The following is a 23569-nucleotide window of genomic DNA, read 5'->3' as shown; positions in this document are numbered from 1 at the left end:
AGAGGGGGAGGAGCAGAGAGAGGGGGAGGAGCAGAGAGAGGGGGAGGAGCAGAGAGAGGGAGAGCTGCAGGTTCCCTGCTGAGTACCAAGCCTGACTCAGGATGCGATCCCACGACCGAGATCATGACGTGAGCCAAAATCAAGAGTCAGACACTTAACTTACTGAGTCACCCAGGCACCCTCCAAAATATTTAATACAATACAATCAAACCCTTAGATCTAATGTCCAGTTTATAGGGAATATTAGGGACAGAACAGCTAAAACACCACCACAAGGAAGCAAATAAAACCAGATTCCAGAATGTAGGACCTTATGTAAGACAATTTAGTCCTACCTCTTTAAAAAGTCAGTGGTACGAGAAAAGATAAGAGGTGAGCTTTCCTACACTTAAAACAGACAGGAGATGATCCTTTTGTACTTCATTACTGTGACGATTGAGTGTTCATACTGTTGTGACATGTACCTCCCTTAAACTCTGTTACAACCTTGGCACACGACCCGCCTAAGATGGGGAAAAAAAAAAAAGAGAGAGACACATAAAAAAAGAAAAGCTATAAAAGATATTCTGAGGGTGCCTGGGTGGCACAGTTGGTTAAGCACCTGACTCTTGGTTTTGGCTCAGGTCATGATCTCAGGGTACTGGGATCCAGTCCCGAGTCGGGCTCCCTGCTCAGCGGGGAGTCTGCTTCTCCCTCTGCCCCTCTCCCCTGCACACGCACGCTGTCTCCCTCTCTCTCAAATAAATAAAATCTTAAGAAAAAAAGAATATTCACATTATTGTGCAACCACTGATTGCATTCTTAAGCACTATGCCCTGCTGCATATTATTCTCCATGGGTCTTATTTTTTTTCCCTTATTTTCTCTGGTCTTGGTTTTTAAATTTGCATTTATTTATTTTACAGTATTCTTACAGGATACTCCAAAGTCTGTCAAATGAGGCAAGACATAAATGTAATGTGTTTGTAAGTACATAAGAAATAGCCAGAGTTTAGGAATCACGGATAGGAAAAGAGTTCCAAATTTTATTTCAATAAAGTAGAAAGTATTACAGAATGTGTTTTCATACTAGTAGCTGATTATCTGGGGTTTTCTGTCTACAAGAGCAAAAAGAAGAAAAATATTTAGGCTAGCATGATCTACCTGCCAGAGAATCTGTTCCTAGAATACAGTGCAAATAAAAAGCAAGTGGAGAGGGCGCCTGGGTGGCTCAGTTGGTTAAGCGACTGCCTTCGGCTCAGGTCATGATCCTGGAGTCCCTGGATCGAGTCCTGCATCGGGCTCCCTGCTCAGCAGGGAGCCTGCTTCTGCCTCTGACCCTCCCCCCCTCATGTGCTCTCTCTCATTCTGTCTCAAATAAATAAAATCTTTAAAAAAAAAAAAAAAGCAAGTGGAGAGAGTATGTAGGCAGCTGGGGGGATGCAGGCACCAACGCTGAAGAGGAGGGAGCAGCAGAGCCACGGCCTCCCAGGGAAAGGCTCTTGGCTCACCCTGAGTGTAGCTGGTGCAATTCTTCATCCCTGTTCTGGGCTGCAGCTCCCAGACCTCAGAATGAAAACTGAGGGCCCCGTGGACTAGTGTGTGCGGGGGGTGGGGGCTGTTCTCCCCGAGAAACATTTCACGTATGGGCACAGGGTCCTTTCTGAGACTGTTTATCAGGCTCAGAGTCAAGGTGTGTTAATGGCCTCATGTAGCAGGACCTGGGGAGCCCCTCCGTGGTCCACTGTGCTCACTGTATTTTTTTCCAGGCTGTACAGTTGCTTCTCCCTTTCCACCTGTCCCGTCCTGGCATCCCAGGAGCTGGGCAGGGACCGGCAATGAGTTCTCTATGCCTGCCTCAGGGTCACTGAAAACCTCTACTCCATTTGATACAAAAAAGCCTATAGAGACAGGCCAATTGCAGAGAACAGGCATGGAACCAAGTCTATTTCTGTAGGACCTATATAAATATGCTCCTGTCTAGAGTGTTCTGCCGTTAGGAGCTTTGGGGAAGTTGGTTCCCAGTGATCACCTGGCGTCGTGCTGGTTTTTTCTCTGTCCCTTCCTCATCCACACTGCATACCTGTATGTGAATGGCCTCGTGGCTACCTTGGTCTTTTCTCATTTCATAAAATGGTTGAAAGACAAAAAACAAAAACAAAAAACAAAAACAAACTGTTCCTAGGTATGAAGCTGCCTTGGCCCCTCTGGCCAACCTAGTCTTTTAAGTTTTAGCAAGCACCCTTAACCCACCTGATTAACTAAACCTGTGTACATTTATGGATCATGCATTCTTTCCTAGAAAGAACAGAGCACTTCTACATGTCACCGGGCTCTCCTGCACCACCCGGGGCACCAAGAAACCAAACCCTCTTGCACAACACCGCCCCACCCCCCACCAAGGAACCAGACCCCACTGCAATACCTTCAACCACCATGATAACATCTGTAGCTGGCACCATCGAGACTGCACGTAGTCAAAAGTTGTCATAGACCACTGCATTCCCTTAACTAATTAACTGCCCTAAATCACTTTAAAAATTTCTGGGTCAGGAGAAACCTTTGAGTTGGCTTTTGGACAAGAGTCCACCTTCTCTCCAGGTAGCCGGCCTCCTGAATAAAGCTCATATTCCCTTCCAATCAAAACTCGTCTCTTGGGTGGGGGTGGGGGGGGGCAAGAGAAAAAAAAAAAACACCTCATCTCTAGAATATTGGCCTTTCTCTCTACAGGCAGCCATACTTGGGTTTCAGTAATAGGTACTGGGATTCTGAATACACAAAGTACCTGTCAACCAAACAGCCAGAACTGACCACACTTCATCTCTCATCTGTATTTTTCAACCATTTGATGTTTCAGCAAGCTGCTTTGGTAGTGTACCTGGCAGAGTACCTGCTCAGTAAACATTGTCAAAATGATAAGAGAATCCTCTTTTTTCTAATTAGAACTCTAAGGAAAAGTGAGACCCCTCAAGAGAAGGAAGAATGTGCAGGCAACATAGCACCACTATCTCAAAATATTCTCTGCATTTTGTTTACATATTTAATGCTGTTTCCCCATTAGAATGTAGTAAACTCCAAGAGGAGGGACTATGCCTGGTTTGTTTCAGCCATGTATCCCAGGAACTTACAACAACAGCACATGGTACTGTTTCTATAAATAACTTTTTAAGTTAAGGGCACTCATGACTTTAAGAACAGATCTGAGTCCTGGCTTGTCATTTAATAGCTCTGTAAACTTTAAGACAGTTATGAAGCTTCCCTAATAATAATACTTAGCTCAGACGTTTTTGTAATTTAAAAAATTATTTTAGGGGCGCCTGGCTGGCTCAGTCCAAGAAGCATGTGACTCTTGATCTTGGGGTTCTAAGTCTGAGCCCCACATTGGGTGTGAAGATTACTTAAAAATAAAATCCTTTTTTAAGATTTATTTATTGGGGCACTCGGGTGCCTCAGTCGGTTAAGCATCTGACTCTTGACTTCAGCTCAGGTCATGATCTCAGGGGTCTACGATCGAGCTCTGCATTGGATAAATAAATCTAAAAAAATAGAATCTTAAAAGATTATTTCTATTTTTATTTTTTTGGAGACCAGGAGGGGCAGAGGGAGAGGGAGAAGCAGTCTCCCCACTGAGCAGGGAGCCCTGATCCCAAGACCCTGAGATCATGACCTGAGCTGAAAGCAGATGCTTAACTGACTCAGCCACCCAGGTGCCCCAAGAGAGGGAGATAATCTTAAGCAGGCTCCACACCCAACACAGAGTCCCACTGCAGGCTCGACCCCAGGACCCTGAAATCATGACCTGAACCAAAATCAAGAGTCCAGGCTTAACGACTGAGCCACCCAGGTGCCCCCTCAAAAAAGGATTTTGAAGTGCTTACTACCTAGCAGATCATAATCTGTTTATATTCATTGACCAAATGCCATAGGCTAGACTGTTCTAAATGCTGAATGTGAATTAACTCATTTAATCCTCACCATAACTCTATGAAGGATATGGTGTTATCATCTCCATTTTCATAGTCACGGTGAGATGGAAATGGAGAGGTTTAGTAATTTGCCCAAGGTCACACAGTAAACCTAACTTTCAGTCTGGCTCCAGAGTCCAGTCCTTAACAATATGCTATACTTCCTCTCAATAAGCCCCCAAATGTTAGCGTTTATAACATTATGTTAACTATTATTAGGGGTGAGAAGCCCTGACTTTTCGATGTTTACATTCTCGAGAATGACACTGGCAGCACGGTCTATTAAAGGAGAATTGAGAAGATGGAAGGAGAAAATGTACCCAGTGAGGCGGTTTCGGATAATTTTGACGCTCATCACGGTCTCCCCCATGGTGGCAAAGGCTCTGGAGATGAAATTCTCATCCATGTACGGCTCCAGCTGCGTAAATACAGGAGCAATGCATTCAGGGGGCATCCAGGCTCCTCATTCCCGGTTCCAGAGCCCACCCAGGGTTAGCTACATGTTGCTGGTGGGGGCGGGGATGAGGGGAGTGGAGATTTTCATCTACAGTGGCCTGAATCCCACCTCCCACGTTTTCAATCCTTTGCCTCCCTTCCCTTCAAACTTGCTCCCTTTAGGGAGCTTCCTCCTTGGATCTAGTAACCCTATCCCTCCAGTCCTCGAGCCACAGCGCCCTTCAATCCTTGGGATTCCAGCCATTCTATCCCCCTAAAGAACTTCCCTTTCCCTTCCATGAACGCAGGCGGAGGGCCGGGAACCCCCATCCTCAGACTCAGTCTCTTCACCTAAATTCTGGGACCCGCCTGTTTCACCCAAAGAACTCCTCTCCCCATTCACTTCCACCCTTTTGGGATTCGAGGACCCTTCCCCTTCAGACTCGTCCTCCCCCGTGACGCTAAGATTCGTCCTCCTCGGACCCGGGCAGCTGCCCTCACTCACGTCGCCCATCCACAGGCTGGCCGCCATGCCCGCAACCGGGCCAGGAGTCCGCGGGCCAAGGAGGCCAGCGCCGGCGCCAGTCCGCGGGGCCGGGACCGCCAGAGAGCATGCGCCTCCGACGTCTTCTGCGCACGCAGCGCCCAGGGCCGCGCCGGGATTGGCCGCTCCGGGTTTTCCCGACGACCCGGCTGGCGGGCGCTGAGTTCCGGGATCCCCGAGGGCGGAGCTCAGCCGGAGTCCGCGGGCGGGAGCGGAGCAGGCGCTACGTCCTCGCGGGGGTTGCTCGGGTAACTGGTTTTCTCGGGTTTCTTTCTGACCGTGGGTTCCAACACACAAGTACATTTAAAATTACAAAACTAATTATGTTCATTGTAAAAAACAAAACAAAACAAATCAACAAAAAACTCTGCAAATAAAAGCACACTTTTTAGGAAACTAAAAAGTCCCTTTGGGAGCCCAGACGATCCAGTTCCACTGTGTGACCTTGGGCAAACCACAGGTCTGCCCCAGCCACCCCCTCACCCTGCTTCCCAGTTGGCGAGACGTGAGATTTTTGTTGAAGTTGGATGGGATTCTTCCATCATGCCTGTAGATAGCCCTAGGGTGAAAAGAGGGGGCGGCGGGTTACAGGGAGTGTAAATTGGGTCAACCCTGTCATCTCAACCAAATAATCCCCAAGTCTTGTCATTCTACTTTCGGGAGTCCCATATCCACTACCCTAACCCAAAGCGCCAGCTCTAACTTGTCCCAGAACAATTACCGGTCCAGGGAAGGCCCTCAGTGAACACCCATTACAATGACTAGATAATCCCGACAATTTAACTCTCCTAGTCCGGGAGTGTCCGAGGCCAAAGCCTCACTCTGGCGCCCATTTCTCAGAATGGGGAGCTTTTTTGTAAGTGATCATCAACTCTAACAGTGAAGCTCACCCCAAGTGCTTGAGGATCCCCTTCTGGGGCTCCCTCTGGGCTGATAAGCCACTAAGGCCCTACTTTATCAGTTTATACATCTCCTCAGTTTAGGGCGTTGGGCCCACAAGTCAAGCGCTTACCAGTCTGAAAACGAGATCCAGCCACTAGCTGCCACATTTCCAGGTTTATCCTACTTACTGTAATAGCAAGTGTAGTGGCTGGGCGCTTTGGCTATCAATCCCAGCCTCCTCTCACTAATTATTTTGGCAAGTTACTTAACCTGAGACTAATATGGATAACAGCAGTGCTTACCACATAGGGTGTTGTGAAGAGAAAATGAGAAGTTGGGAAAGTACTTGGCCCAATGCCTGGCATCCAGTAAATTCTCCAACACGGTATTTGGAGGCCTTCAAATTATAGCAGAGAGCTGTTTATTTGGTACTATTTGCCAGCCCCTCTGCAGTGCTCTTTACTTTCTACAGGTGGAAGATTTTTAAATGTTTGCTTTTAATTTAGAATGCAAGCTTCATAAGACAGGGATTCTTGTGTTTTGTTTCTAATCAAATTCCTACAACAACGTCTGGGATATGGTAGGCACTGAGAAAATATTTGTTGATTTTATGAAATAAACAATAAACAGCAGTCCCTTACCCTATCCCTACCCCCAATTCTCAGTCCCTTGAGGCAAGTTTCCGTATCTCCCTATAATCTGCACATTTCTAAATAATGTACTTTCTCATTTAGGTTTCAGATATCTTAGAGACTGTCCTTCATTCATATATACACACTTCTCCATCTTCTGACTATAATTTCTCGCAAACCAGGAGCACCTGGCTGGCTCAGTCAATAGAGCGTGACACTCTTGATCTTGGGGAGGGGGGAAGGGGGAGGGGTGTGAGTTCAAACCCCACAGCAGGCAAAAAAATAAATAAAATATAATGTCTGTCAAAGCAATATTGAACATTTACATTACAACTTTGTAAATATTTATAGCAGAGCCACATTATGTACTATGATTACATTTGTTTTGGGGTAATCAATCCAGGTTGCAGGAGGATGGGGAAAAGATAAAACAGAGTACTCGATGTGTTTGAACAAAAGGAAATTTACACTTAAGATTTTGGCGCTAAATTAATACCTAACTATGCAAAAAACTATGCATGTGAAAAACAGGACAATTATTAACTATAGGGAACAGAAAAAAACGTACAATTGTAACGGCAAAGAGCATATTATAGAGTACTATGTGCCTGACACTGTTCTCATATATGTAAAGCACCTACAGAGAGCTTTATAACACTTATGTGCAACACAAGGAAAAGGAATTGACGTTCTCGGCTCAGGAAGAGGCTGACTTAGATTCCAGCCTAGTTTGTGCATTTGGTAGGTAGCTTCTTGACCTTAAGCAAGTCACAACTCTCAGGGACTGTTTCCCGAGGGACAAGTTTTTGCAGGGCTGATGTAAGGATTGAAAGAGCTATTATTGCATGTAAAGTGTTCAGCACAATGCCTGGCCCATTTTAAGTCCCAATACAGAAGAGCTGTTATTAAGAACAGGGTATTTTCATCATGCTATCCTGTCAGAATGGAAAACTCCAGTAAGTCTAAACCAAATGGACTTTTCTGGGGGGAGTGAGGAGGAGCAACACACACACAAGTGCTTCTTTACAAAGAAAATATTAGAATCAAAAGTGTGGTGTCCCTTCTAAGAAGTCAATTTCCAATCAGTATATTGCCTGTATCAAAACTAAAACTTAAGGGGGGAAAAAATCACAGAATACATTTGAAGTTCTTTTACATCATATTCATTTTTCCAAGTCACGGACATCCAAGACGAATCCTTTTGGTGATAATAAAAACTTCCTGTTATACATGTAAAGACCTTCTAGATCAGCACTGTCCACTGTAACTTCCTGCAATTATAGAAACGTTCTATGTTTGCATAGCCCAATACCACAGGCACCAGCCATTCAGGACTACTGAGGACTTGAAATGTGGCTAGTGCAACCAAGGAAATTAATTTTAAATTTTTACAAGTTGTAATTTATTTAAATGTAAATAGCCACATGTAGCTAGCGACCACCATCATAGACAGGTCAGCTGTATGATTTGGTTGCTCAAGTGCCTGGGAAGATCTACATTAATACTCGTAGTAAGTAGTCTTAAGAGTTATTATGCAGTTAACCATGTTTAATCAATTACATCAGCTGCTGAGAATGATATAACAGCAAGCTTAGTGTATTTGTAGATATGTACTGTACTCAAATCTTGGTTTGGGATTAGGATATTAAAAGATCCATTCCATGTCTCACATTATGCAGCATAGTTTTTTTTTTTAAAAATCCACTGATTCCTGAAACATAAATACCTAAGCAAAAATCAATCAACTCTTTCTCTTTTTTGATTTGTATGAAACAGTTACATCAACAGCTGACTGGCACATACCAGGACATCGCGACATCACTTAAGTCCTAGCCTTGACCAGGTGCATAGGTATGGGTTTATTCTGCTCTTGCCAACACGACAGGTGCTCCCTTAAAAGAGCAGGGAGTATGTAGAAAACAAGTGACCTGTTTTATAAAACTCTAAATTTATTCAAAGTGTTAAAAGATTTCACTCTCCCCTCCAAAATACTTTATATTTTAAAAAAATCAAAACTGTTTTCTATTTTCTCAGCCACTGTACAAGCTGCTGCTTCCCTTTCTGGGCACCAGCCTCTGCCCTTCTGACCCCCTTCCCCTCCCTCCCTTCACTCTCAATATTGCTATAAGTTTGTTTATAAAACTCTCCTTCCCCACTCCCTCCATGTCCTGCCCTGCAGATGTAGCTTCCTTTGCAGACGTCAGGCCCTTGGCTACAGGTAAGGCAGGTCGGATGGGCAGGATACTCAGGCAATGCCTGAAGGGCAGAATGCTTTGTGCTTCTGGGAGAAAGGCTGATTGGCTTTTTTCTTGATCAAGTGGAGGATCATTGTTTATTCTTCCCCATGGACATCTGTTGAGGGCCAAATATTTGGCTTGGGGTTGCCCATGGCTGGGCAGCCCTGTCCCATCTCCGGTTTCCCCCAGGCATAGGTCCATGACAGCTGGGTCTGACCACCATACCATTTGTCTGCCTGTGGATTGTGAAGGACAGAGAGTGGCACATGGCTAGAGTAGGGCTTGAGGATCCCCAACTTTTCAGAACGTGGGCACCAAATCCCCAGGGGAGGAATTTTTGGTTTTTGGCAGGCAAAACCAGGGTCAGCCAGGACCATGGAGGTAGGGATGAGGGGGAAAGGTCTAACCACATAGCTCTGGGGTGAGCAATGTTCCGGCTGCCAAAACCCCCTCCCCTCTTCCATTTCCCCCCACTCCCCTTCATCTTGTAGGTTGCAGGATGATTCAGGAAAGGAGGACAGAAAAGAGGAAAAGGATTCTGTTCTGCTGATAGGAAAAAGGCAGGAGATGACAGAGTATTCGGGGCTGGGGGAGGCCTGCTGGAATCTGTAGTTGTCATAGCTTCCCAGTTCCAGGAGGGAGGGTGGCAGGGCCAGGAGCCAGGCCCGCAGAGGCTTCATCAGCTCTGTTCCTTGTCCTTGACTAGTAAGACTGTGTGCTGGCCCCCACTGGACACCGATAAGACCACACGGTTCTCCAGCTGTTTGCCTGTCATCTCCACCGGGCTCCAGGCATCCTCCTCCTGCCCTGTGCCCAGCTGGTAGTTGGTACCCATGCCCCAGGCGAAAACACGACCTACAGGGGAGAGAAATGGGGACAGCTGTCTCCAGGATCCCTAGCCCCACCTTTCTAAACCGTGAGAAGCCTAGAACATGAGGGTGAATTCTGGCTTTGGCCTGTAGCAGCCTAGCAATGTCCCAGCCTCTGGGAGTTCAGGGAAGCTGGGAGAAGCCAAGGAGATGATGGATTAAAAAAATAGTTTTGTCAACCAGAGACCACACTCCTTATACATTGCCAAAGACTTCTCCCTACTCCTAGGCATGGCATTCAAGGCTCTACATGACTGGCCACTCCCCAAAACCCTACACCACCCTCCATTCCAAGGACCTTTGAGACCTTTGAGACTGCTCTAGATGTTCCTGTGCCTGGGATGCCCTTCACTGCTTATCATAAAGGACTGAACCTTTAAGGTGTAGTACAAGCTCTACTTTCCCAGTAACTCTTCCCAGATAATTCCAGTCAAGCGCTTCCATCAGCTCCAGACTTCTCAAGGTGTCCATGGCTATCGATCTCACCCACTCAGGCTTTGGTGACCACCTGGTTCAGGGCCTCCTCTGCTGTGCCTGCTGGAACCCCAGTGACTAAGCCTTCTTTCTCCTAATAAAAGTCTAACTACAACTCCCTGGGAAGCTGGCACATACTAGGTTGTAAATAAAAGGGGTCACCTTGGTGGGAAGTGTAAAGAGAAGACTGAGCTAAGACTCTGGAGACCTGGGGGTGCCTGGGTGGCTCAGTTGTTAAGCGTCTGCCTTCGGCTCAGGTCATGATCCCAGGGTCCTGGGATCAAGCCCCGCATCAGGCTCCCTGCTCGGCGGGAAGCCTGCTTTTCCCTCTCCCACTCCCCCTGCTTGTGTTCCCTCTCTTGCTGTCTCTCTGTGTCAAGTAAATAAATAAAATCTTAAAAAAAAAAAAAGACTCTGGAGACCTGGATTCAAGTCCTACTGCCTGTCTGGGCCTCAGTGATGTGTCTCTCTTTACTATTTTTCTATGCTACGAAACAAATAACCCTTCTTAAAATAATACGTTTACTCATTTTATGTTCATCAAAGCCAGAGCTTCTGACAGGAGAAAAGCAATGTCATCACAAACAGTGCTCTCTGCATCTCAGCTCTATTTGATGATGGACATCACAGCCTGACGAGCAGTTTGGTAAGAATCATGACCCCCAAGACCCAACCACACCAAGTGTGGGCAGCCCCAACTCACCATCCTTGGTCACAGCATACCCAACGGAGGCCCCACAAGCCACTGAGGAGACAGCAGGGAGCCTTGGGATGAGGGTAGGTATGCTTTTCTCCTCGGCGCCCTCCCCAAGGCCCAGCCGCCCATACTCAGCCCGGCCCAGGCTGTACGCTTTTCCTGTGGGAGGAGGGAGGAGATGAAGAGTAGCAGAGGGCATGCTCCAGGTAGGTCAGATGAGTTCCCAAATCCAAGGGAGCTGGCCCCACTCCCAGGGTGGTGAGAAGCAGGTCTGCAGCATCTGTCCCAGTTTTGGGGGAGGTCTGGGAGAACCCCCATAGGACCCCACTGAGCTCATACTTGGAAGAGTGCCAAGACTCTGGGGGATGGGAATGGCCCTCATGGACCCACATCTGGCCCAACCCACGGAGCAGGCCCAGGTTCCAAGGACCATGGTCTCAGGAGTCTGGCTAGGCTATGCCCAAGGAATACTCCACCCCCAACCCAGAGGTCCCACCTTCCGAATCCATGCAGACTGTATGATGCTGGCCACCAGAGAAGCCCACCCAGGACTTGGTAGAGTTCTTGAAGGATGTCAAGTTTTGGGGTACAAAGCAAGATTCTGTGCCTGGGGTTCCTGGGAGGAAAATGCCAGAATAGAGTTTTAGGGGTGAAGCTGTCCAAGGAGCTGTCCTTCTTCATCCTCTCACACATGAGGCCACCTCCCCCCCCCACAAACACCAAGGTAAGGATATTCTCAGTTTACAGATAACAGAACTATGGCTCTGAGGGGTTAGCAGACCCCAACAAGGGTGCCCAACAAATGAATGGTGAAGCCAGGATTGGACCCAAGTCACTCTGGGCTATGCCAGATGTTGGGCTTGGGACTCACCAAGCTGATGATAGTTGGAGAGGCCAAAACCATATACATGGCCCTCGCAGGAGATGGCAAAGGTGAAGTAGGCACCACAAAAGGCGTCCTGGAATCTCACATGACCCCGGCTCCCTCTGGATTTCAGCATCACACACTTGGGGACCAGGAGTCGTTCTGTAGCAGAGAGGAGGCCAGGGTCAGTGGCAGACACACACAGCTTCTCTCTCTGTCCTGTGTGTTTTTTCCCATCACTATAGCCCCTGGAGGGAAGCTAAGCAGGGATTTTTCTTCCTTTTCCCTATTAAAAAGAAAACGAAACAGGCCAAGAGAGTACAAGTGCCTCACTCAGACTCCCAGAGTTGTAAAAGGTAACATTTACACGGAACTTACCATGTGCCAAACATTCTTCTATGTTAACTCCATTTCACTTCACCACAACTCAATGAAGTAAGTTTAGAGATGAGAAAACTACGTCCAGGGTCCCACAACCAATAGACAGTAGAAGCAGGATTCAAATCCAGGGTGGTCTGGCTCTAGAGTCAGAGTTCTTACCTATCACCACAGGCCTAGCTGATGCAAGCCTAAACTCACACAGAGAATCCCTCCTGCTTCTGACCTTCACCAGGGGGTGGCTTGTCAAGTTGCTCTGCCCTGCCGGAGTGACCTAAGCCACCTACCAAGGCCCTGCCGGCCACCACGGTTGGCAAATAATTCAGGCACACGGCCCAGCTGGCCCTGCTCCCCGCAGCCCAAAGTGTAGAGGTCACCATCAGCTGTCAGCATCACCAAGTGGTCGTTTCCTGCGGGCGAGAGGAAGGCAGAGGATACAGGGCTTGTCTGTACGGCCCAAGACTAGGCTAGCCCCAGAACGAGCTTCTCCAACTCCTGCCTAGAGTGCCCCCAGGCTCACCTGAGGCCACCTTCACTACGGGCATAGTCAGCTGCACTTGCACGGGCACCATGCTCTTCTTCATGGGCTCCAAGAGTCCAATCACACCGTTATTGTCCTGGAAGGCAGGGCAGGGCACTTACCGGCCAGTCCTGTCTGCCCCGGACCAGCCAGATCCAGGCTTGCGGCAACCATGGAGCCGTATGGCGAAGGGGACTGGTGCCAGATGGGGATGAAGAGGTGGGCAGGAGCCAGGACAAACAGTGAAACACTTAATGAATGAAATCATATGTGGCTTGTGATTTGCATTAAAATAACAAAGGAGTAGGGTAATGGACGGGAGCAGAGAGGAAACAAGTTTGGCCACAAGCTGATGACTGTGGAGGCGAGTAAATGGGTATTCGATATGTTTTTCTGATTACTTTTATGTGCTTGAAATTCTCCATAAGTAGCTTTAAAAACAGCCGTGATGAGGACACACCTCATCAGATTCCTTTATTTTTGACATTTCAAAATAAATACCAAAGTACCAAGACAATTTTAATGCTGACTCTACTGTTTAAACTCCCTTGCCTCAGAAATTCTGAGATGTGACAATCCTTCTCATGCACCCCAAAACCCCTGACAGATGTAGAAGAGGGCTGGGAAGCGGGGAGGTTGAAGGCAGGGAGATGGGTGAGGAGAGCAGGCTTCCTGAATCAGTCTCAGCCCAAAGGCATCCTTGACCCACCCCTTTCCCAAGATAACACACTTCATAATATGGACTCAAGGAAGGAGCCCATGGTGTGGACAGGCCTGGATGAAGAGACCTGCGTCTGGGCCCAAGCTCTGCCTCTGGGCCTTGATTTCCCCACCATTAAGTACAACTGGGAGGTGGAGATGGATTATCACTGGGGTCTCACCAGTGAATTCTTCCAGCCAGCCAGCCCTCATGCGGTCTTCCAGACCCAGTCTTACCCGGAAGGAGCCCCAGAGGAAAACGCGACCATCCTCAGTGAGGGCTGCTGTATGACTGTCACCTGCTGACACCTGTACCACTTTCTCTTGCAGTTCCACTTTCCCGGGGACCATCTCTGAGCCCTCCACTGATGTGTCCCTTCCCAGGGCACCCTCATCGTTGCAGCCGAAGGAGTAGACCTGTGCCCAAGATGCCCCCATTAGCGCAAGGTCTGGCTTCAGTCCATTCTTGCACTCCCTGTGCAGCTAACCAGCTCCATCTCCACAGAGTGATGTGTGTGGCTCAAAGCTCCTTCCCCAAGCCCCCCAACCCCAGGCCCTGTCCAATCCTGTGCCACCCACCCCAACCTACCTGGCCGCTTTTGCTTAGACACACAGTATGCATGCCCCCAGCCTCGGCTTGCACGATGTCCTCCGGAATGGGCACCAGGGCCGGCTTCTTCCTCTCCATCACATTCTCGCCTAGCCCCAATTGGCCCACGTCGCCCTGGCCCAGTGTTAGCACCATGCCTGGTTCTGTGCTGTGGGACCTGTGGGAGACTGAGGGGTGAAGAAGACAGCCCTTGAGTATGCAGGATGACAGAAGAGAGGAGGGGTCACTGCATGGGCTCTGGGACCACACAGACCTGGGTTCAAGCCCCTGCTCTGCCACAGATCAGTCATAGGATCTTTCTAGGAAGCCTAAGTCTCCTCATCTGTAAAATGTGAATAGCAAAGATAACTATGTCACAAGATTTTTGTGAAAATTAAAACCTGAGCACGTGGGGCGCCTCGGTGGCTCAGTTGTTTAAGCGACTGCCTTTGGCTCAGGTCATGATTCTGGAGTCCCTGGATCGAGTCCCGCATTGGGCTCCCTGCTCCGCGGGGAGTCTGCTTTGCCCTCTGACCCTATCCCCTCTCATGTGTTCTCTCTCAAATAAATAAATAAAATCTTAAAAAAAAAACAAAAAACTGAGCACGTTATTAATATGAGGGACAATCAACATTGTGAAATGAATCTTGGTGGGGAGGGGAAGAGAACAGTGAGGATACAGATGATTTTCCTGAATAGCTCTGAGTTCTCAGGAGTCATGTTGCCAACAGTGAGGACTCAGATAATGTCAACCCTTTACTGGCTGCTTATTCTACAAATGTTAAATTGCTTTGTAGTCCCCTAAATTATACTACAGACCTTCCGTATTTAGGCTCCTGTTTTACAGGAAAGGAAACAGAGGCTGGGGTCTCACCAAGGCCTGAATGTTCACCAAGGCAATGGTGACCTTGAAACCAAAGGAACCTACATGGGTCAGAGCACTGTCCCTAGCCTCCACCCTCAGGCTGCGACTTCACTCCTAGACATATTCCCACGGAACCCTTCCGCAGCTGACCCGCCCCTGAAGAGGAAGGGGCAGGAGTTAAGACAGAAGACAGGCATTTGTAGAAAAGTACAAGCCAACCAGTGGAAGGCACAGGGCCATCTGCTGGCCAATGGTGGCTGCCCATGGCCCCGGACAGCCAATGGTGTCCAGCTCCTCCCCCCGGGGGTGTGGCCACGGCTGCCGGGGCGCTACGGCTGCGCAGAGGGTGCCCTGGGCAGGGAGCCACCTGGTCGGGTTTTCTGGTCAGGAGGGCTCGGCCTCTGGGCACCTGGAACGCGATGGGAGGCAACAGCCCTCACTGCCTGGTTACGACGGTCTGCAAAAGACAGACACTATCTGAGCATCGGTCCACACTATTCCCTCCCAGATTGGGGGTGGATTTCTCTCCTTCCCGTCTCCCTCCAGGGTCCCAGGAAAGAGCAAAGCACAGCTACCTCCTTCAAATGCTACCAGGACATATCTCATTTTCCTCTTAACAGCCCAGCGAGATTGGTGCTGTTCTTGCCTCTGTTTTATTAATGGGGTAAATTCAAGTTCAGCGACGTTAAGTCACGTGCCGAAAGTTACACGGCTAGAAAGTGGCAGAGCCTGGACTTGAACCCACTTCTGGAAGTCAGTGGTCCTAGCCATAATACATTACTGCCTGGAGCAAAGTCCTAGCTAGGGTCTTGTTTTTTTTGTTTTTTGTTTTTTTGCCAGTACTGCCTGAGTGCTTGTAGACAAGTCTCCTCCTTTATGACTTCCAGAGGGTGGGATTCAGTAAGCTACAAGAGACCCTGCATCTGGGTGGAGACCCTGCATCTGGGTGGAGCTCCTGGGCTTCCAGGCCCCTCAGCTTCAGATGTCAGGGAGGCAGGAGCCCAGTCCTAGATTCTGGGGGCTCCAAGAGGGCCCCCATTTAGAGATAGAAGCCAACGCCAACTTACCCTTCACCTTCTTGCTTTTGGGGAGAGCATCTTCTGGGGGTGACCTTCTCTTAGCTATACGTTTGGGTGGCATCTTCCTTTCCTGAAAAACCGAGGCAAATATTCCGTTTCAGAAATGGCTATCACTTGGGGCGCCTGGGTGGCTCAGTTGGTTAAGCCACTGCCTTTGGCTCAGGTCATGATCCTGGAGTCCCGGGATCGAGTCCCGCACCGGGCTCCCTGCTCAGCAGGGAGTCTGCTTCTCCCTCTGACCCTCCCCCTTCTCATGCTCTCTATCTCATTCTCTCTCTCAAATAAATAAATAAAATCTTTAAAAAATAAAAAATAAAAGAAATGGCGATCACTTTCCTGCTCTAACTAGGCAACATTTACCAAAAACCCTAAAAATGGTAAGAGGAATTCCGGCAATTCCACTTCTCAGAATTATCTGAGGAGAACAAGAACAGAATAATGGGTACACCCAAAGATTAGGTTCCATAAATATTCTCTACTGTATTCTTCCTAATATTAAAAAAAATAGAACAACCCATGTGCTCCATGGTAGGGGGCTGGCCAGAAAATATGCAGTATATTCAGGATAGAAGAGTATGAGGCCATTAAGAGGATGCTTTCAGAGATGTGTTTATTGAATAGGAAGATGTTCACCATTGCCAAATAATACAAGCAGCTTGAAAAAACAGTCCATCATCCCATAAAAAAAAGGCATACACATGCAAAAATAGGTGTAGAAGACTGTGTGGAAGGAAATACATTTATTAACAATGGTTAGTAACCTCTGGAAAATGGGATTATGGACACTTTTATTTTTTTTTTTTGTACCTTCCTATATTATGTAAGATATCTAACAAAGAACTTTACATGTTTTATTTATTTATTTAGGGTTTATTTATATATTTTTGTCATTTCTCCACCTGTGAAACTCAAACTCATGACCTTGAGATCAAGAGTTGCATGCTCTTCTGACTGAGCCAGCCAGGCATCCCTATTTTTTATTTTATTATAAAAAATTAAAACCTTGAAGAACAACAAGTAAAGTATCTCTCACAGCTCCCCCTCAACCCTGAGATAACCACTAATAACTTTGGGAAAGCACTACTGTTATCAGAGCAAAAGAAAAACCAACCAAACAAAAAACCAAAAAAGCTATTCGCATTATATAAAACCAAACCAGACCATCTGTGCCCTCTGATCTAAAAGTGCCACTCCTAGGAAGACACGGGCTTTCCTAAACAGTCCAATTAATAAATAAATAAACACTGTATATACTCACCAGGTGTTACAAATAGGGGAAAGGAAACCACTTGTGGGTGACAAGAAAGGTTCTTGGACCTAGCACCATCCAGGACAGCTGAGGGCTTCAGCCCCAAACGCCTCCCTCATTCGGTTGCTGCTGCCCCACAACGGTCTGCCTATCTTCCTCAAGGCTGCTGGGAACAGAGACATTCTCCCCAGCTCTCTCAATTCCAATCCAGCCCAAACTGTGTCCAAAGCCTTCTTCCTCCACATACCCAGCCCCGGAAATAAATCTTTATTGAGCCCTGGTCTTTAAGGTTGTGAAACTGCCTAAGCCTGGGGCTCTCCCATCCGGACTGCACATGTTCTGGAATGGTTGGCAGGGGTCAGGGCCCTTGAGAGCTACCCTGATGTAGAAGTGGGATAGCCTGTGCCCGTGGAGAGCCTCAGGGCCAGAATCTGGGCTCAGCTACTTTCTAGCTGCTTGACCTTGGGCAGAATTACGTAACCTCGTCATGAGTCAGTTTCTTCCTCAGTAAAACAGGGATAATAATTGTACCTACATCTTTGTTATGTAGGATTAAATGAGCTAATGCTGTAAACTATACATTCTAGAGCCTACCCCAGGCAATGCTTGAGCACAGCTCTAATCTAATCTAACCCAGCTCTCCTCCATTTTGGAGCTAAGGGATGAGACTCTACCCAAGACTATAAATGGAGTAAGAACTTCAAGAGTCCTTCTCAGGCTCAGCTGTGGGCTTAACCGGCACCTCCTCCCCATGTCCTTCTTCCAGCAGGTTCTAGAGCATCAGCCTCTCCAGCTCCCCACTGCCTGGTAATGAACACAAGGCCAAAGGCCTCTGATTTTCTGAGCACATTTCTGCTAACTATCCTGGGGGAGAACAAAGAACTGAAGATAAGGAAGTAGCCAAAGGTTCAGAATCCTCCACGCCTGTGTAGGCTGAGCTTCTTCTACAGGTTGTGACTGGCCCAGTTCTGACTCTGATGAGGTGGCAGTTCTGAACGTCACCCAACTTTTATTCTCTTGGGGTGGGACTCCTCCTCTCCAACCCACCTCTTTGAGACCCCTCTTACCATGCTAAAGATGCACATTCTCTGGGATTAGAGGGAACTGGATTCATCTGCTAGAGCTGTGGCTTGCTCACCCCAGCTTTTGTGACCCTGGTTGGCCTTGACCTCTCTGAGCTGAAGCCTCTTCTGTAAAGGGGAATGCTATGGTACTTCTCAGGGCTGCTGTCAAAACTGAATGAAGTGGGCGCACCTGGGTGGTTCAGTCGTTAAGCGTCTGCCTTCGCCTCAGGTCCTGATCCCAGGGTCCTGGGATCGAGCCCCACATCGGGCTCCTTGCTCAGTAGGGAGCCTACTTCTCCCTCTCCCACTCCCCCTGCTTGTGTTCCCTCTCTCACTATCTCTCTGTCAAATAAATAAAATCTTAAAACAAACAAACAAAAAACCCTGAATGAAATGTTTGTAATGGACTTTGCAGTGCCAAGCACACAGTAAGTACTCAATACATGGCAGCATTTATTCATCTGTCCCACAAATATTTATTGAGTGCCTATTTACAGTGCTTGGCGTTGGGCCGGGTGTAGCAAGGAAAAGAGGAGACTAACCCTCTCCCTGTTCTCATGGAGCTTACATTGTAGCAGGAAAGAAACATTACGGATGGTGCTGAGTGAAAGATCAGCAAGGTGACATAAGAGATAACTTGGGGGTGCACAACAATGTGTGTGTGCTTAACGACACTGAGCTATATGCTTAAACATGGTTAAAATGGAAAAAAATGGTGAAAATGGTAAATTTTATGTATATTTTATCACACCAAAAAAAAAGAAAAAGAAAATAACTTGGGGTAGGGAAGAGAGTGGTCAGGGAGGTGACCTTTAAGCTGGGACCTGAAATATGAGAGAAAGCCAGCAGGGCAAGACCAGGACAAAAGTGGCCTGGGACACAGTGTGGTAAGTTTGGGAACCAGGAGAGGCCAGCGCGGCTGCAGCTGGAGAACTGGTCAGATGGCACGAGGTGAGCAGGGCCTGGATCATGCAAGGCCTTCTAGGGAAAATGGAAAACTTTTAAGAAAGTCTTCATCAGATTTACATTCTTTTTTTTTTTTTTTTAAGATTTTATTTATTTTGACAGAGAGAGACACAGCGAAAGAGGGAACACAAGCAGGGGGTGTGGGAGAGGGAGAAGCAGGCTCCCTGCTGAGCAGGGAGCCCAGGCAGGGCTCGATCCCAGGACCCTGGGATCATGACCTGAGCTGAAGGCAGACGCCCAACGACTGAGCCACTCAGGCGCCCCCAGATTTACATTCTTAAACAGTTGTTCTGGCTACTGTAAAGAAACTGGGATGGACTGGAAGAGGAGGCCATTGCACGCATCCAAATAAGAGAAGATGGTGACTTGATTGGGTCTGTCTGAGGTAAAAGAGAAAAAGGACACAAAACAGATCAATTTAGGAGACAGATTCAATTCATGGATTAGATGTGTGGAGTTAGGGAGAGGGAGGGATCCAGAATGACTTTCTTCATCCTAAAAAAAATCTAGGGGATTCCGGGCAGGCCTCCCCAGGATCCCCCTATGCTTGGCCAAACACAACGATTCTCAGGCGTTGGCTTAAATGACTAGGAGGATGGATTGGAGCACCTGGCTGGCTCAGTTGGTGGAGCATGTGAATTTTAATCTCAGGGTTGTGAGTTCAAGCCCCACATTGGGTATAGAGATTACTTAAAAATAAAATATTTAAAAAAAATGACTAGGATGGTAGACTTCTATTTAGTGAGGTGGGAGAACGCTGGGGGACAAACGCTTGAGGAGAGACCCAAGAGCCCCATTTTACCCAATGTTTTCCTTAAGTCTGAAGTCGTTGGGAGCCAACGAGAGGGGATGTTAAGTATGCAGAACTGGGTGGGTTAAGGGGTGTGGGATAGAACAGGTATCCTTGTTTCAGGTAGACAGCTTGTATCTCTGGCTAAGGCCCTGTCCTGCCAAAAGTAAATCTCCCGTCAGTTCATCAGAACGACCTGTAGAGGTTAGCTGTGGCAGGGAGGGAGACCGTGTCGTAGCATGGAAAAGTGCTCACAACAAGAAGTTAAGTGAAAACAAAGGGAAGAGAATTATGTCAGCATACTGGTGCTGATGCTAGGCTGGCCTGTAGGCAAGGCCTGGAGTGGAGACGGAAAAATAAACATGAGGTGATTGGTATCACAGGGTGCTAACAAAAACATGTGTTACTGTGGGTTGGAACCCAGTGAACATCTCCTTAGCCACCTGAGTTTTGGTGAACATTGCGGGGCATCTCACTGCAAGCTAGGCACACTGATCCTACTTTACAGGTGAGGAAGCTGAGGCTCAGAAAGGTAAAGTACCTCACCCAGGACTGGAAAAGGGAGTGAAGGTCTCAACCAAGCTGGTCAGACTCCAAAGCTGGTGCCCTTGCCAACTTCCTCCCCAAGCTCCCCAGTCTCTCAGCCTGCCTGGGAACTGTCTCTCATACCCTCTCACCAAGAAAAGACAGCCACTTGACTCTTGTCTTCCTGATCCCCACCCCATGTCATTCCGTAAGTCAACCATGATCTTTCTAAACCTCAAACCTGAAACAAGCGGCTCCTTGCTCAGACTCCCCTGTGGTTCCTTCTGCCTGGAAGACAAAGCCCACATTTCTTAGCCTGGTGCGAAAGGCCTCCAGAGTCTGGTACTGACATAACTTTGGCCTCATCCCTTCTCTGTCACATCCTCCTTTTGCTTCCTACACAATCTTAGATTGCTTACAGTTCTCTCCAGACCATTTGCATCTCTATACCTTCCCATCCCTTATCCTACTGGAAGAATGTCTACTCAATCCCAAAGTCACCTCCATTGGTAAACCTTCCTGGTCCCTCCCCTCATCCTAAACTAACCATTCCCTCCCAGACAAACTGGGATCTTCTGGATCATAACTACTCTGTTTTATGTCTGTCCACCATACCTACCTACTCCTTAAACTACGAGCCACTCTCGGGCACTAGCCACTCCTATCTTCTGTATGCCAACAGCCTTTTACTTCTCACAACAAGCTGAAGCAGCACTATCACTCCTAATTCAACTGATGGGCCTGAGGCTCAGAGAATACAGCTAGTAAAAAAGTCAGGAATAGAAACCAGGTATATCTGATTGACTTAAAAACAAAAACCAGGTTGGCCAAAGGCAGCCATGATCCAGGCAGGGGTGGAGGCAGCCCAGGCAGGCCTCCCCAGAATCCCCCATGAGCTTGGCCAAACATACGTGAGGGCAGAAGCCAGCTGAGTGGAAGAGGACGGTGAGACCAGAGAGGAGACACTGAGGCAGCTTGGGTCTAAGTGGGTGGGCCAGGTGGGTGTGGGAGCCACTGAAGGACATGGGGAAGGACAGACGTGAGTTCTCTGTGAGCCTCAGAGTATTTGCCTCTCAGATGGAAGACTCTAGGTACTGCAGAATGCTGTTGTGAGCAATCCCAGAGGCAGCGCAGGGGATGAGGGCACCTCCTAAAAGGTGGAGCCCTGGGGGCACCTGGCTGGCTCACGCAAAAGAGCATGCGACTCTTGAGCTCAGGGTCATGAGTTCGAGCCCCACAGTGGGTATGGAGATTACTTAAAGAAAGAAGCTAAAAATAAATAAATGAATAAAAGGTGGTGCCCTGCACCCATTACCCACCTGCCTATCCTCGAATGCACAAATCAGTCCTTTGTACAGACTCCTCTAACTGCTCTGGGTGTGTTTTCTTAACCACACACTAAGTGTCTGGACTAGAAATAAGTAGCAATCTTTTGTCCCCACCCCTCACTCCCTAACAGACAAACACAGCTTCCATCCTCAGCAGCCTACAGTCTGGGAGAAGAGTGAGACATAGTCAGAAATAAGTAGAACTCAGAGAGTCAGCTTCCACTAAGAGCCACCTATGATGCTAGGTGTGATCACCCTGGTTTTACAGATAAGAAAGCTGAGGCTCAGGAAAGGTGCCCCAGGCCACAAAGGTGGGATTAGATCCCAGGTCTCCTGAGCACTCCCCATGAGGGCCAGGGCAACCCCACCCTTCCTCCCCTCTTCTCCCTGGCCTCCAGTTTCCTCATGTAGTGAATGAAGGCACACCAGACTAGACAGTCTACCAGGGGCCTAGTGTTCCTGTTGTGACCTCCTATGACCTCTCCACAGCCTCGTTTCTGCAAAGACAGACAGGGCCCTCTCTGACCACAGCAGCTGTCCTGGCCACCACCCCCACCTCGCCAACATCAGGAGGCAGACACTTGCCTGCCAGTCTCAGAGGCTTAAGAATCTCTTTGTGAGTTAAGGTCCCCGGGAGGAAAGGGAGGAGAGGGTCTCGTGTCAGCAAACACTTGCTGAGCTCCTGCTATGTGCCAGGCACAGCGCTGGTATACTTCACCCCAGGAGTTCCTCGCCAGAAGCGCCCCCTTGTATACAGAGCTATGCCTGGGGGAAAAGCACCTCAGCTTCCACCGGATGTTAGAATCACTGCTTTATGAAAAATACAGGATATTAGTAATTCTCACAACATGCCTCTTACCTTCATTTTACAGATAAAGAAACTAACACCCAGGGAGACTGGGTGGGTGGCCCAAGGGCACCCAACTAGTAAGTTGCAAAGCTGAACAGGATTCCTGCTCTTGGGATGTCTTTGCAACAAGAGCAAGGTGAACTCTGAATTCATCTTTCCAGACTCTGCTCTGATGCCCTTCTTGGGTGACACCGTCCCTGCCTCCTCCACCACCACCCAGTGTTTCTTGGTCTTGCACTCCAGACCTTTCAAGACCCAGCCCTTGCTGTATTATCTTGTTACTCCCTTCTTTTACTCCAGACTTCAACATCTGTGGTATTCCTAATCCCAACACCAACCTACACCTTCATGCCTTTGCATGCCCCTGCCTGGCTGGCACTAACCCCTCCACCCCAGGCAGCTGAATAACTCCACCGTCCGGTCAAAACCCCGTTCAAGAGTCACCTCACCTGGAAGGCCATCCTGACCCTCCTGGGCAGGGTTGGGTGACCCCCTCACGCGTTCCCATACCACTCCACACACTCAACTTCTGCTAGGGCACACAAGTCACACTTGGCTGGAGCACCTCCATTACTATCTGACGAATGAATGGTTTCACGGACACACTTCGGTGACACACTGGACCAATAACTGAGGCCCCCAGATGGGTCTCCCCAAGGAGACCGGGGGCTCTGTAAAGGCCACGCCGGGCCCTTCTCACCATTGTTCCCCAGCCCTGCCAGCGCAGCACGGAGTAGACAGGCAGTAAATAATCGGTTGACAGAGGAGTTGATGCGGGGTTCACAGCACACCTCTCCAAGAGTCAACAGTCTTCGTCCTGGTGCCTGTTGACGCTGAGACTTCTTTCCCTGCAGAAGACCCTCACCAGCCTAGCCTCGCGCTCCTAAGGCACGCATTCTCGCCGGGCAGGATCCCTCCCCTGGCTCTGTCAAACGCACCCTCCGGACGAACGCTGGGCACAACCACTTTCCCCGCTCCGGAAGCGCAGCCCCGGCCGGGGCGGCCGGTCCCGGGCCGCGAGGCGCGCGGCTCTGCGCCCGGCGGGGTCACCGCGGCCGCGCGCACACGGCCGGCCGCGCTCGGGCCGTT

General features: G+C 48.5%; 2 protein-coding genes and 1 non-coding gene across 6 annotated transcripts in view; 1 reads left to right on the top strand and 2 right to left on the bottom strand.

Annotated features, from left to right (window-relative positions):
• The window catches only part of LOC110574822 (tRNA selenocysteine 1 associated protein 1), a 16293-nt gene extending 11317 nt beyond the window's left edge, over positions 1-4976 (bottom strand). For 2 of the 3 annotated variants that reach the window (XM_021683622.2, XR_002479987.2), the window contains exons 1-2: positions 4884-4971; positions 4264-4361 (exon numbers count right to left, since the gene is read on the bottom strand). In XM_021683622.2, the coding sequence (XP_021539297.1) occupies positions 4264-4361; positions 4884-4910 (125 nt within the window). In that variant the 5' untranslated portion in view covers positions 4911-4971. Of the gene's footprint in view, positions 1-4263; positions 4362-4883 lie in introns of all 3 variants that reach the window. The other variant, XM_021683621.1, reaches the window with a different exon arrangement.
• On the top strand, positions 408-509 carry LOC123324789. The gene has a single exon (XR_006540054.1). It is a non-coding gene; the product is annotated as a small nucleolar RNA U13 (small nucleolar RNA).
• A 3124-nt stretch (positions 4977-8100) lies between the features above and the next one.
• Positions 8101-23569, bottom strand: part of RCC1 (regulator of chromosome condensation 1) — a 16098-nt gene continuing 629 nt past the window's right edge. The window contains exons 2-11 of one of the 2 annotated variants that reach the window (XM_044913926.1): positions 15697-15778; positions 14997-15086; positions 13765-13952; positions 13413-13592; positions 12477-12573; positions 12244-12366; positions 11585-11740; positions 11210-11329; positions 10720-10872; positions 8101-9528 (exon numbers count right to left, since the gene is read on the bottom strand). In XM_044913926.1, coding sequence (XP_044769861.1) covers positions 9353-9528; positions 10720-10872; positions 11210-11329; positions 11585-11740; positions 12244-12366; positions 12477-12573; positions 13413-13592; positions 13765-13952; positions 14997-15086; positions 15697-15769 — 1356 coding nt within the window. In that variant the 5' untranslated portion in view covers positions 15770-15778 and the 3' untranslated portion in view covers positions 8101-9352. The remainder of the gene's footprint in view (positions 9529-10719; positions 10873-11209; positions 11330-11584; positions 11741-12243; positions 12367-12476; positions 12574-13412; positions 13593-13764; positions 13953-14996; positions 15087-15696; positions 15779-23569) is intronic. The other variant, XM_044913927.1, reaches the window with a different exon arrangement.

Source organism: Neomonachus schauinslandi, chromosome 4 (genome assembly GCF_002201575.2).
Source record: "Neomonachus schauinslandi chromosome 4, ASM220157v2, whole genome shotgun sequence".
Classification (NCBI taxonomy): Eukaryota; Metazoa; Chordata; class Mammalia; order Carnivora; family Phocidae; genus Neomonachus; species Neomonachus schauinslandi.
This window is presented reverse-complemented; position numbering and strand designations above follow the sequence as displayed.